The sequence below is a fragment of the Balaenoptera borealis genome, assembly GCF_965194805.1.
Source record: "Balaenoptera borealis genome assembly, chromosome: 5".
In the NCBI taxonomy this organism is placed as follows: domain Eukaryota; kingdom Metazoa; phylum Chordata; class Mammalia; order Artiodactyla; family Balaenopteridae; genus Balaenoptera; species Balaenoptera borealis.
This window is the reverse complement of record NC_138862.1, coordinates 117,352,307-117,366,639: the sequence shown is the minus strand read 5'-3', so window position 1 is coordinate 117,366,639 and position 14,333 is coordinate 117,352,307. Positions and strand designations below refer to the sequence as shown.

At 38.6% G+C, this 14,333-nt stretch overlaps 1 protein-coding gene across 4 annotated transcripts in view; it reads right to left on the bottom strand.

The window, feature by feature from the left end:
• Nucleotides 1-12,546, bottom strand: part of HLTF (helicase like transcription factor) — a 71,009-nt gene extending 58,463 nt beyond the window's left edge. For 3 of the 4 annotated variants that reach the window (XM_082394322.1, XM_082394324.1, XM_082394325.1), the window contains exons 1-2: nucleotides 12,155-12,543; nucleotides 10,738-10,945 (exon numbers count right to left, since the gene is read on the bottom strand). In XM_082394322.1, the coding sequence (XP_082250448.1) occupies nucleotides 10,738-10,945; nucleotides 12,155-12,528 (582 nt within the window). In that variant the 5' untranslated portion in view covers nucleotides 12,529-12,543. Of the gene's footprint in view, nucleotides 1-10,737; nucleotides 10,946-12,154 lie in introns of all 4 variants that reach the window. The other variant, XM_082394323.1, reaches the window with a different exon arrangement.
• Nucleotides 12,547-14,333: the final 1,787 nt, after the last annotated feature.

Genomic DNA, 14,333 nt, shown 5'->3' with positions numbered 1-14,333 from the left:
AAGAATTTGTATGATAACAGCATAAAGGAGTAGGAAGGAAGACAACGGAACTATCTCAAAGCAAGGTTTTTATAAACAATTGAAATTAAGTTGCCATAAATCCAAACTAGATTCTTATGAATTAAGATGTTAGCAATTCCCAAGGGCAACTACTAAGAAAACAACTCAAAATATATAATAAAGAAACAACCAGGGAACTACTATGGTACACTAGGAAATATTTAACGCAAAAGAAGGCGGAAATGAAGGCCAGACCCAAGGGCCACATATTGTATGATTCCATTTACATGAAATGTCTAGAGTAAGTGAATCCATAGAAACAGAACATAAATTGATGGATGCCATGGGCTAAGGGGAGAGAGTAATATGGAGTGATTACTAATGGGTACAGGGTTTTGGTAATGATGAAAATGTTTTGGAATCAGACAGTGCAGATGGTTTTACAACCTTGTGAATATCTAAAAACCACTGAATTGTACACTTAAAAATGATAAAATTTATGGTACGTGAATTACCTAAATTTTTTTAACTGCCTGAAAAATACACAGGAAAGCTGCTTTAAACCTCTCCCAGCATCTGTTTACTGACTCAAGAGACTACAGCCTGACCAACCAGATTATCAGACAAATATTCCTCTCTAATAATTCTAATATTTCTAATAATTCCTCTTTGAAGATATCCTGTGAGGCATAGCTCTGTTCTCTACTAGACCATCTCCCCCATGCCAATGCTTATAGCATGATCTTCTTTAAACCAGATATGCAAATTCCAGAAAATATATAACCAAAAAAAGTAGGGCAAAATGTGGAGACTATAAAAACAAAGAAAACATGATCCAAGCACACGACAAAAAAGGATATATTAGTAAAACAAGATTAAGATGACAACAAAAAGACAGAAATAGGACTAATTATAACAATACTTTTAGAATAGAATGGAAAAGAAATAATCTACTTTATTATAAAATAAAGATTTTCATGGGTCAAGAAATAAAAAATGTAAACATAAGCAAATTGAAAACATTTTAAAAAAGTTAAAAATGAATAATGCCAATACTATATAACAAATCATAGGAGATACAGCCAATGTCGTACTTTGAAGAACGTTTAAAAGATTAAAATCTTTTATTATTAACATTAAAATTAAGTGTTCGAATCAAGAATCCAAAAATAAAATAAAATAAAATGGACCTAAGGAAAATAGGATAACAGAATGTAAAAGAGAAATCAATGACCAAAGAAAGATGACAGATTGTTGTTCTGGGAGGAACCAAGATGGTGGAGTAGAAGGACGTGCTCTCACTCCCTCTTGTGAGAACACCAGAATCACAATTAGCTGCTGGACAATCATCGAGAGGAAGACACTGGAACTCACCAAAAAAGACACCCCACATCCAAAGACAAAGGAGAAGCCACAAGGAGATGGTAGGAGGGGCACAATCACAGTAAAATCAAATCCCATAACTGCTGGGTGGGTGACTCACAGACTGGAGAACACTTATACCACAGAAGTCCACCCACTGGAGTGAAGGTTCTGAGCCCCCCGTCAGGCTTCCCAAACAGGGGGTCCGGCAACGGGAGGAGGAATTCCTAGAGAATCAGACTTTGAAGCCTAGTGGGAATTGATTGCAGGACTTCGACAGGACTGGGGGAAACAGAGACCCCACTCTTGGAGGGCACACACAAAGTAGTGTGCGCATCAGGACCCAGGGGGAAGGAGCAGTGACCCCATAGGAGACTGAACCAGACCTACCTGCTAGTGTTGGAGGGTCTCCTGCAGAGGCGGGGGGTGGCTATGGCTCACCGTGGGGACAAGGACACTGGCAGCAGAAGTTCTGGGAAGTACTCCTTGGCATGAACCCTCCCAGAGTCTGTCATTAGCACCACCAAAGAGCCCAGGTAGGCTCCAGTCTTAGGTTGCCTCAGGCCAAACGACCAACAAGGAGGGAACCCAGCCCCACCCATCAACAGTCAAGTGGATTAAAGTTTTACTGAGCTCTGCCTACCAGAGCAACAGTCAGCTCTACCCACCACCAGTCCCTCCCATCAAGCCTCTTAGATAGCCTCATCCACCAGAGAGCAGACAGCAGAAGCAAGAAGAACTACAATCCTGCAGCCTGTGGCACAAAAACCACATTCACAGAAAGATGAAAAGGCAGAGGGCTATATACCAGATGAAGGAACAAGATAAAACCCCAGAAAAACAACTAAATGAAGTGGAGATAGGCAACCTTCCAGAAAAAGAATTCAGAATAATGAGAGTGAAGATGATCCAGGACCTCAGAAAAAGAATGGAGGCAAAGATCGAGAAGATGCAAGAAATGTTTAACAAAGACCTAGAAGAATTAAAGAACAAACAAACAGAGATGAACAATAAAATAACTGAAATAAAAACTACACTAGAAGGAATCAATAGCAGAATAACTGAGGCAGAAGAACGGATAAGTGACCTGGAAGACAGAATGGTGGAATTCACTGCTGCGGAACAGACTAAAGAAAAAAGAATGGAAAGAAATGAAGACAGCCTAAGAGACCTCTGGGACAACATTAAACACAACAACATTCGCATTATAGGGGTCCCAGAAGGAGAAGAGAGAGAGAAAGGAGACCAGAGAAAATATCTGAAGAGATTATAGTCGAAAACTTCCCTAACATGGGAAAGGAAATAGCCACCCAAGTCCAGGAAGCGCAGAGAGTCCCATACAGGATAAACCCAAGGAGAAACATGCTGAGACACAGAGTAATCAAATTGGCAAAAATTAAAGACAAAGAAAAATTATTGAAAGCAGCAAGGGAAAAATGACAAATAACATACAAGGGAACTCCCATAAGGTTAACAGCTGATTTCTCAGCAGAAACTGTACAAGCCAGAAGGGAGTGGCATGATATACTTAAAGTGATGAAAGGGAAGAACCTACAACCAAGATTACTCTACCCGGTAAGGATCTCATTCAGATTCGATGGAGGAATCAAAAGCTTTACAGACAAGCAAAAGCTAAGAGAATTCAGCACCACCAAACCAGCTCTACAACAAATGCTAAAGGAACTTCTCTAGGCAGAAAACACAAGAGGAGAAAAGGACCTACAAAAACAAACCCAATTACCCTACAAAAACAAAAACAATTAAGAAAATGGTCATAGGAACATACATATCGATAATTACCTTAAATGTGAATGGATTAAATGCTCCAACCAAAAGACATTCAGGCTTGCTGAATGGATACAAAAACAAGACCCATATACATACTGTCTACAAGAGACCCACTTCAGACCTAGGGACACATACAGACTGAAAGTGAGAGGATGGAGATGGAAGAAGATATTCCACGCAAATGGAAATCAAAAGAAAGCTGGAGTAGCAATACTCATATCAAATAGACTTTAAAATAAAGAATGCTACAAGAGACAATGAAGGACACTACATAATGATCAAGAAATCAATCCAAGAAGAAGATATAACAATTATAAATATATATGCACCCAACATAGGAGCACCTCAATACATAAGGCAACTGCTAACAGCTCTAAAAGAGGAAATCGACAGTAACACAATAATAATGGGGGACTTTAACACCTCACTTACACCAGTGGACAGATCATCCAAAATGAAAATAAATTAGGAAACAGAAGCTTTAAATGACACAATAGACCAGATAGATTTAATTGATATTTATAGGACATTCCATCCAAAAACAGCAGATTACACTTTCTTCTCAAGTGTGCATGGAACGTTCTCCAGGATAGATCACATCTTGGGTCACAAATCAAGCCTCAGTAAATTTAAGAAAACTGAAATCATATCAAGCATCTTTTCTGACCACAACACTATGAGATTAGAAATCAATTACAGGGAAAAAAACGTAAAAAACACAAACACATGGAAGCTAACTAATACGTTACTAAATAACCAAGAGATCACTGAAGAAATCAAAGAGGAAATCAAAAAATACCTAGAGACAAATGACAATGAAAACACAATGATCCAAAACCTAAGGTATGCAGCAAAAGCAGTTCTAAGAGGGAAGTTTACAGCTATATGAGCCTACCTCAAGAAAGAAAAAAAAATCTCAAATATACAATCTAACCTTACACCTAAAGGAACTAGAGAAAGAAGAACAAACAAAACCCAAAGTTAGCAGAAGGAAAGAAATCATAAAGATCAGAGCAGAAATAAATGAAATAGAAACAAAGAAAACAATAGCAAACATCAATAAAACTAAAAGCTGGTTCTCTGAGAAGATAAACAAAATTGATAAACTATTAGCCAGACTCATCAAGAAAAAGAGGGAGGACTCAAATCAATAAAATTAGAAATGAAAAAGGAGAAGTTAAAACAGGCACCGCAGAAATACAAAGCATCCTAAGAGACTACTACAAGCAACTCTATGCCAATAAATTGGACAACCTGGAAGAAATGGACAAATTCTTAGAAAGGTATAACCTTCCAAGACTGAACCAGGAAGAAATAGAAACTATGAACAGACCAATCACAAGTAATGAAATTGAAACTGTGATTAAAAATCTTCCAACAAACAAAAGCCCAGGACCAGATGGCTTCACAGGTGAATTCTATCAAACATTTAGAGAACAGCTAACACCCATCCTTCTCAAACTCTTCCAAAAAATTGCAGAGGAAGGAACACTCCCAAACTCATTCTATGAGGCCACCATCACCCTGATACCAAAACCAGACAACGATACTACAAAAAAAGAAAATTACAGACCAATATAACTCATGAATATAGATGCAAAAATTCCTCAACAAAATACTAGCAAACAGAATCCAACAACACAGTAAAAGGATCATACACCATGATCAAGTGGGATTTATCCCAGGGATGCAAGGATTCTTCAATATATGCAAATCAATCAATGTGATACACCATATTAACAAAGTGAAGAATAAAAACCATATGATCATCTCAATAGATGCAGAAAAAGCTTTTGACAAAATTCAACACCCATTTATGATAAAAACTCTCCAGAAAGTGGGCATAGAGGGAACCTACCTCAACATAATAAAGGCCATATACAACAAACCCACAGCAAACATCATTCTCAATGGTGAAAAACTGAAAGCATTTCCTCTAAGATCAGGAACAAGACTAGGATGTCCACTCTCACCACTATTATTCAACATAGTTTTGGAAGTCCTAGGCACGGCAATCAGAGAAGAAAAAGAAATAAAAGGAATACAAATTGGATACGAAGAAGTCAAACTGTCTCTGTTTGCAGATGACATGTTACTATACATAGAGAATCCTAAAAATGCCACCAGAAAACTACTAGAGTTAATCAATGAATTTGTTAAAGTTGCAGGATACAAGATTAAGGCACAGAAATCTCTTGCATTCCTATACGCTAATGATGAAAAATCTGAAAGAGAAATTAAGGAAACACTCCCATTTACCAATGCAACAAAAAGAATAAAATACCTAGGTATAAACCTACCTAGGGAGAAAAAGACCTGTATGCAGACAACTATAAGACACTGATGAAAGAAATTAAAGATGATACCAACAGATGGAGAGATATACCGTGTTCTTCGACTGGAAGAATCAACATTGTGAAAATGACTATACTACTGAAAGCAATCTACAGATTCAATGCAATCCCTATCAAATTACCAATGGCATTTTTTACGGAACTAGAACAAAAAAATCTTAAAATTTGTATGGAGACGCAAAAGACCCCGAATAGCCAAAGTAGTCTTGAGGGAAAAAACCAAGCTGGAGGAATCAGACTCCCTGACTTCAGACTATAATATAAAGCTACCGTAACCAAGACAATATGGTACTGGCACAAAAACAGAAACATAGATCAATGGAACAAGATAGAAAGCCCAGAGATAAACCCACGCACGTATGGTAAACTAATCTATGACAAAGGAGGCAAGGATATACAATGGAGAAAAGACAGTCTCTTCAATAAGTGGTGCTGCGAAAACTGGACAGCTGCATATAAAAGAATGAAATTAGAACACTCCCTGACACCATACACAAAAATAAACTCAAAATGGGTTCTAGACGTAAATGTAAGACCGGACACTATAAAACTCTTAGAGGAAAACATAGGAAGACCACTCTTTGACATAAATCACAACAAGATCTTTTTTGATCCACCTCCTAGAGTAGTAGAAATAAAAACAAAAATAAATAAATGGGACCTAATGAAACATAAAAGCTTTTGCAAAGCAAAGGAAACCATAAACAAGACGAAAAGACAACCCTCAGAATGGGAGAAAATATTTGCAAAGGAATCAACGGACAAAGGATTAATCTCCAAAATATAAAAACAACTCATGCAGCTCAATATTAAAGAAACAAACAACCCAATCAAAAAATGGGCAGAAGACCTTAATAGACATTTCTCCAAAGAAGACATACACATGTCCAAGAAGCACAGGAAAAGCTGCTCAATATCACTAATTATTAGAGAAATGCAAATCAAAACTTCAGTGAGGTATCACCTCACACCAGTTAGAATGGGCTTCATCAGAAAATCTACAAACAAATGCTGGAGAGGGTGTGGAGAAAAGGGAACCCTCTTGCACTGTTGGTGGAAATGTAAATTGATACAGCCACTATGGAGAACAGTATGGAGGTTCCTCAAAAAACTAAAAATAGAACTACCATATGACCCAGCAATCCCACTACTGGGCATATACCCAGAGAAAACCATAATTCAAAAAGACACATGCACCCCAGTGTTCACTGCAGCACTATTTACAATAGCCAGGTCATGGAAGCAACCTAAATGCCCACTGACAGACGAATGAATAAAGAAGATGTGGTACATATATACAATGGAATATTACTCAGCCATAAAAAGGAACAAAACTGAGTGATTTTTTGAGACGTGGATGGATCTAGAGACAGTCATACAGAGTGAAGTAAGTCAGAATGAGAAAAACAAATATCGTATATTAACACATGTATGTCGAACCTAGAAAAATGGTACAGATGAACCGTTTTACAGGGCAGAAGTTGAGACACAGATGTAGAGAACAAACATACGGACACCAAGGGGCGAAAGCTGCGGTGGGGTAGGGATGGTGGTGTGCTGAATTGGGCGATTGGGATTGACAAGTATACACTGATGTGTATAAAATTGATGACTAATAAGAACCTGCTATATAAAAAAAAAAAAATTAAATTTAAAACTTTTTTAAAAAAAGAAAGATGATAATCATGAAAAATCCAAGAAAGATTACTTGAAAAGATGAAACAGATAAATCTCTATCAAGGCTAATCAATAAAAAATAAGAATAGACACAAATACATAACACAAACAATGAAAACAGGAATATAACCATAAACATAGTTAAAATATTTTTACGTGTATATGACTACTATGTAAACTCCGTGGCAATAAGTTTGAAAATATAAATGGATACTTTTCTTTAAAAATATGAATTGCCAAAATTTACTCAAGAAGTATCTGAATTATGCTGAGTTTGAATGAAGCTAGACTTAAAAAGTACATACTATATGATTCAATGTATATGAAGCTCTAGGGAATTCCCTGGCAGTCCAGTGCTTAGGACTCCGTGCTTCCACCACAGGGGGTACGGGTTCAATCCCTAGTCAGGGAACTAAGATCCCACATTTCTGCATGCCGCACGGCACAGCCAAAAAAAAAGTATATGAAACTCTAGAATAAGCTAAACTAATCTACAGTGATAGAAATCAGACTGGTGGTTCTTCAGGCAGAGGCAGGGATGAAGGACTGCAACAGAATACAAGAGAACTTTCAGAAGTGACGGAAATGATCTATATGCTGATGGCATGGTGATTATCAGGTATATATCTTTGTTAAAACTCTTAGAATCATATACTTAAAATACTTGCATTTATAAATATATATATAAATCACATCTCAATAAAGCGGAAAAAAGTTGAAAATAGGGCTTCCCTGGTGGCGCAGTGGTTGAGAATCTGCCTGCTAATTCAGGGGACACGGGTTCGAGCCCTGGTCTGGGAGGATCCCACATGCCGTGGAGCAACTGGTCCCACGAGCCACAACTACTGAGCCTGCGCGTCTGGAGCCTGTGCTCCGCAACAAGAGAGGCCGCGCTAGTGAGAGGCCCGTGCACCGCGATGAAGAGTGGCCCCCACTTGCCACAACTAGAGAAAGCCCTCGCACAGAAACGAAGACCCAGCACAGCCAAAAATAAATAAATAAATAAATAAATAAATAAATACAAACTCTGCTTGAGCAAAACCAAGCTACTTCTCTCTTAAAAAAAAAAAAAGTTGAAAATAATAAAAAGTATGCAAAGATAAATACCTCAATTTTTATTACTATATTTCTACCAGTTATGAACTCCAAAACATCCACCAACAAGAAAAAAGTACAATAAAGATCTGTAATGACATGAACAGATATTCCTAATATTTTACTTTCAAAAAGGTGATTACTATAATAGGCATAATATGATCCTCATTTTTATTAATATATAATATGATTTAAAGTCACATGTATATTTTCTTAGAGTAAAGCGTGGAAGACATAACAACATAAGTTGTGATTCTGGATTCAGGTAGAGTTGATACTTTTTCTTTTAGCCATTTTAAAATAATAAATGTGTATTACTTATAAAATAAATAATATACATTTTGTAAAATAAAAAAATTAATGATTAGTTTTAATCAGCTCATCACATTTGTATTAGCTTACCAGTGTCACAGAAATTATTCTAAGATCAACAAATAGTGATAGTTCTAAGATCAATAACAAGCATGATCTAATATTTCACAATGGTTTAAAATAATTTAAAAACAATGTTACGTTTTGAAAAAATTTCACAAATCCAAAATAGGAGAGTTCCGAAATGAATATGAGAGCTAGAGAACAGATGGATATATGAACTGAGAACTGACAGATTTCAGGAAAAAATTAGAAAAGAAAAACTATTTCAGAATTAAAGAATAAAGTAGAAAGAACACAGAAGTGAACAGATCTTGTAAAAAACATGGTAAGGGAAATAAATGATGAAAAACAGAAAAGTGAAAAAATATGATAAAAAGGATTTCAGAGGAAGTAATAGGCATTTACATATGGCATACGTATATGCAGAGGAGATGTAATACAGAGAGAGTAGAATGGAGTCCTTTGAAGAAAAACAAGCTCAGAAACAAAACAAACATTTAAAACCATAATTAAAGTTTTCTGAAAAAGAAGAAAACGAAGTTACAGAACAGTCAACACTAAGACATTGCCTAATGAAACTTTTGGACTTTCAAAATAAGGAAAAATATCCTTTAGTTATCCAAGCAAAATAATTCCAATTGATCTACATGGGAGAGAAATCATATTGGCAACAGAATTTTAACCAGCAACATTTTATACAACACCAAGATATTGTGGAGAGAAAATATGGGTCAAGGATTTTATATTCAACCAAACTGTCCTTGAAGCATGTAAGTACCACAAGTACAAGCATACAAAACTCAGGAAATATTGTTCCTTCCTAAGGAATCTCCTAGACAACACACTCCAACACATTTCAGACAACCATAAAATGATCTGAGAAGCTCTAATATTACAAAGAAAATATGAGAGAATAAAACACTAGACAATTCTTTCCCAAGGAATCTCCCACAAAATATACTTCAGACAACCAAAAAATGATTTGAGAAGCTTCGCCATAAGAAAAATATGGGGGAATGGAAGAACTGGTAAATCCAACTTTCCATAGAACAATATATGCAGTTTCTGCAATAAATCAATGACATGAAACAAAGGGCAGGGAGGTGACTAACATAACAACCAAAGGTACTATTATTAACTTATTTTGATCCTGATTCAAAAAAATTAACAATAAAAAGGCATTTTTAAACAATTAAGAAAACTGATTATGTATTAGTTATTGGATGTAATAGCAAATTATTATTAATTTTGTTAAGTACAACGATGTAAGAAAATGCCTGAATTTTTTTAGAGATACACACTTAAATGTTGTAAAGTGATACAGTTGCAATATTTAATACCGAAGAAAAAGAGAAAAAGGGATGAAGCTAATGTGCAAAAAACTTGTTAACTACTGAATCTGGATCATGGGTATATGCAAGTTTACTGTATTATTCTACTTCTATGCATGTTTGAAATTTTTCATAATTAAAAAAATAAAACTAGAGATATATCATCCAGATAACACAGAGGCATACAAGACAACCATGACAAAGACAACTGCTTTCTCTATCTTTGTCTCTGTTCTCTCTCTCACACACACACACAATGCAGAGAATAGAGATACAAAAAGATAAAACACAGGAAGAAAAAAAAGTACCTAAAAATAGACAATTCCCTTATCTAGTATGAACTGATCTTCCTAAATTAAAAATATTAAAGTGTAGAAATGTGCTAAGGGACAGGAGAGGAGAAAGCAATGGACTGACTTGGAAATCATTTTGCAAATGTACCACATAGTATCTGTGCTTTTTGAGCAAATCATTTAACCTTCCTGAGCTTCAGTTCTACAAGGGGATAATAGATGTCCTATCTACCTCAGAGACACTGTAATGATCAAATGAGACCATACAGGAAACAATGCTTTGTATATTATAACCATGATATAAAAGTAAAAGAATATTAATAATTAGGTATTCATCTCTTGCCCAGATATATTTCAATTACTTAAAGTAAATATTTACTGCACATATCACCTTCTAATCCTTATTTTCTAGGTTAATAACATATCATATCACATTAACTTAATATTTAATGTTATACTCACTACTCCTGTGTAATAGCGTAGTCCAACTACATGACCTCTCAAAGTTCCAAATAAAACTGAATCTAGCTCTTCATCGCTCGTTAGGAAATCATCTGGAGGAATAATATCTTGGAATTCAAAACGAGGAAAGAAAGTTGGATATGAGAGGCGTGGAAAATTTCCATGGACTCCGTACTGGACAGTCTGCAAGTACTTCCAAACAGGATCTCTATTAAAAAAACAAAAAAAAACAAAAAACAACAACAACAAAAAAACCACACACACAGAAAAACAATACAATATTTAACCAAATATTTCTCAAAGACCATACTATATTTAAAGGCCAATTGTTTTCTCACATTTTACTTCAACAAATTAAATCTTATGTGGGAGGTGCTGTATAAAGATTAATCGCATTCCTCTGGTTAAAGCAAGAACTGGAGTGGCGGAGGTTTCTAGAAACCCTACCTGTTCAATAATGTGTCTTCTACCCTCGGGTATTCAAAGTGAAAACCCCAATAAGGGTTCACAAATCTCTTTCCTAGTCTGCATCACCTACTTAAACTGAAATATATGTGATGTCTGTAACTAATTATACACCAAAATTTCAACAATACATCTTGAGCTAGAAGAGACTTGAAAATATTGAACTTTTTTACACGAAGCCATTTATAACTTTACAAATAATACATCCAGCAACCACTACTTTAATTCCCTTCGAATAGAACCCTTATTTTATTCAGGTATCCAAACGGTGCCATCGCGCGAAGCTGACCTCAAGCCCCCCACTACCGTTGGTTTAAGGGTAACCTCAACCCCCCGATGGAGAATTGTTTCCGGAACTGGTATGTAAACCAATTTGTACAATGAAAAGTAAGAGGAAGTCGGCTGGGAGGCTTCCAGGAAGCTTCTACTTTGCTAAGAACGGAGAGAAGCTATTTCCCCTGCGTTCTCCTTGCACGTCACGCGTCCTGCTTTTGACTCCTCTGCAGATATGTATTTGCACGTCTGTGCATGCACATCAATTGTGAGGTGCTTGGGGACAGGGGCTGTCTTACACGGCCCTTTCGGCCGAGCACAATGCCCGGCGCACAGTGGGTATCTCACGGGTGTTTTGTGGAATAAAGCACAGGGCGAGAAGAGACCCCGGCTAAGGAGTGGAGCATAGAGCCCCAGGCCTCCTACAGCCCTTGACAGATATTTCCCCAAGGCCCTGGCACGAGACTCGCCTGAGGAGCCTCCCCTCGCCAGCCACGACTCTGCATTTATTTCTCCCGCGGCTATAGGAGCCGCCAGCGGGATGAACACCAGCTGCGCAGCTTGCAAGGGGAAGGCGAAGGAAACGCGGGGAAGGTCAGGTTCATCTGGGGACGCGGCCACGCCGTTACCCCCGGCGCCCCACCCCCTCCGCCCCCTTCACCCCCTTCACCCCCTTCACCTCTTGAACATCCAGGACATGGCGCTGAGTGGGTGACGAGAGGAACTTAGGCGCCCGGAATCGTTCTCGAGCCGCCTGGATAAGCCTCCTTCCAGGCCCCGGGGCCGAAAAGCCTGGGACAGGTTCCGAGGGCCGAAGCAAGAGCAAGCTTCAGCAAGGTAAGACGCCGCGAGCCGAGCCAGACGTCGACGCCGTCTCCTTCCCGCAGCAATGTGAGAGGCCAGCGACGCTTTGTGACTGGCACCCGGAACGCCCAATCCCGAGGAGGGGCCTACGGAGACCAACCAAGCAGAGCACAGAAGGGTGAGCAACTCCGCCCCGCTCAGCGATTCAAAGACGGGAGGAGGGGGTCCCGGCTGCAGGGGCGGTTCCATCCGGGTTCTTCCCCGCCCCCAAGGCAGGGGCGAGGGAAAGCCACGCGGTTCGAGGAGCCCGGCTGCAGTGCTCAGGTTGTACACGTTCCTGTTTGATTCCCGGTCTCAAAGAAAGGGCGACGCCTCTCCTTTCCGCTGTTTCCCTCAGGCCCTAAGCCTCGGCCCCATTCTTCAGGTCCTACCACCATCCTACCTCTAATTTTCCCTTGATCTTATGTGACATGTAGTAGTGTCTTCCACTGCGTAAGCTTCTTTCCTTCGTTTATCTGCGGTGAATCCGGGTAGTTGCCCTCAAAATATGCATTTTAAGCCCCACGAGCGAATCAATGAGCCACACCGGGTACAGAGAGATTAATTGCAATTTAGATTTATGGCGTTCCCCCTCCATCTCTCCATCTCTCCCTCTCTTCCTCTCCCACCGCCCCCCACCTTTTTTTTTGGTTAAATTTTCATTTCTACTAGAGAAAAGCCATAAAAGGTGATGAGAGCACAAGAACCTTGTTGGTGGCTGCTGGAAGTGGCCCAGCCCCCCCCCGAGGGTATGTGGCTGTCCCCGCAGGGTGGGAAGAAGCTGGTTTTCCTCGGGGAACGGTAGGGGTCGCTCCCAAGTGCTCCGTGGACGGCTTTTGAGAATCTGAGGAGACTTAGGAGAATTCAGCTTTGAGTGGGTGGGCCAGTGAGCCGGTTGCAGCCAAGGTGCTGGCAGGGCTGGCCTCTATGCCTTGGGAGCCTTGTGTAATACCTGGTGCAGCAACAGCACCGGGGTGAGAAGCTGGTGGTGGCCCTGACCTGTGCTTAGCGCTAGGTGTAACTGTCAAGAGATGTGCAGGATCAAAGAGGAAATGTATTTGAGAAAGTGATTAGTATTGACCCTTGCCCTTCAAAGAGTGGTCCATTTCACACTTCCATCAGCAGAGTAAGAGAGATGGTCAATGAAACAGTTTTTCAGGAGGCATTTGTTCATTATCTTAACTATTCGATCTGTAAATATGAACCTGCAGTAGAATGAGAAATAGAATTTGCAGCAACTTACTACTTCATCTCACTAAACAGAAGGAAGATGAAGGGAGTGGCATTTCAAATTATTTTAGTTATTTTTTAAGTAAATTTATTTATTTATTTTTGGCTGCGTTGGGTCTTTGATGCTGCACGCGGGCTCTCTCTAGAGCGCAGGCTCAGCAGTTGTGGCGCGTGGGCTTAGTTGCTCTGCAGCATGTGGTATCTTCCCAGACCAGGGCTCGAACCCTGGACACCCTGGTGTCCCCTGCATTGGCAGGTGGATTCTTAACCACTGCACCACCAGGGAAGCCCTATTTTAGTTATTTTACTTTCTTCTGGAAGTATGAGGCAAATGGCAGTATAGTTCAATTTTGAATGTGCCAGATCTAAATAAGTTCTTGAAAAATATGCCAGAAAATGCCCAAATTGAAAATGTTTTGTGTGTAAAGTTAATAAAGAAGTTATGCTCGTCAGACTGAAAGATAAATTTCAAATCTGGCAATACCTATCAGGTAAACCTGACCCTTTCAAGACTTGAAACCTATGAATAATGACTATCCCATGGTTAAAGAATGTGGATTGAATGAAGTAAAAATTTGTTATTTTAAGTCAACATTTTTGTCCATATTGTCACTATTTTACATCTCAGATCTAGCAGCTGAACTTAAACTTGAATACTTTCATTTAATTGTTTATTATTTTTAGTTTTTAAAAAGTGCAATTTGTACTAGTTTGATTAAAATGCTACAACAGTTATGAATTCAGATGGGAAAATGTTTTCTGAAAAATGAACATTTGTAACTGGA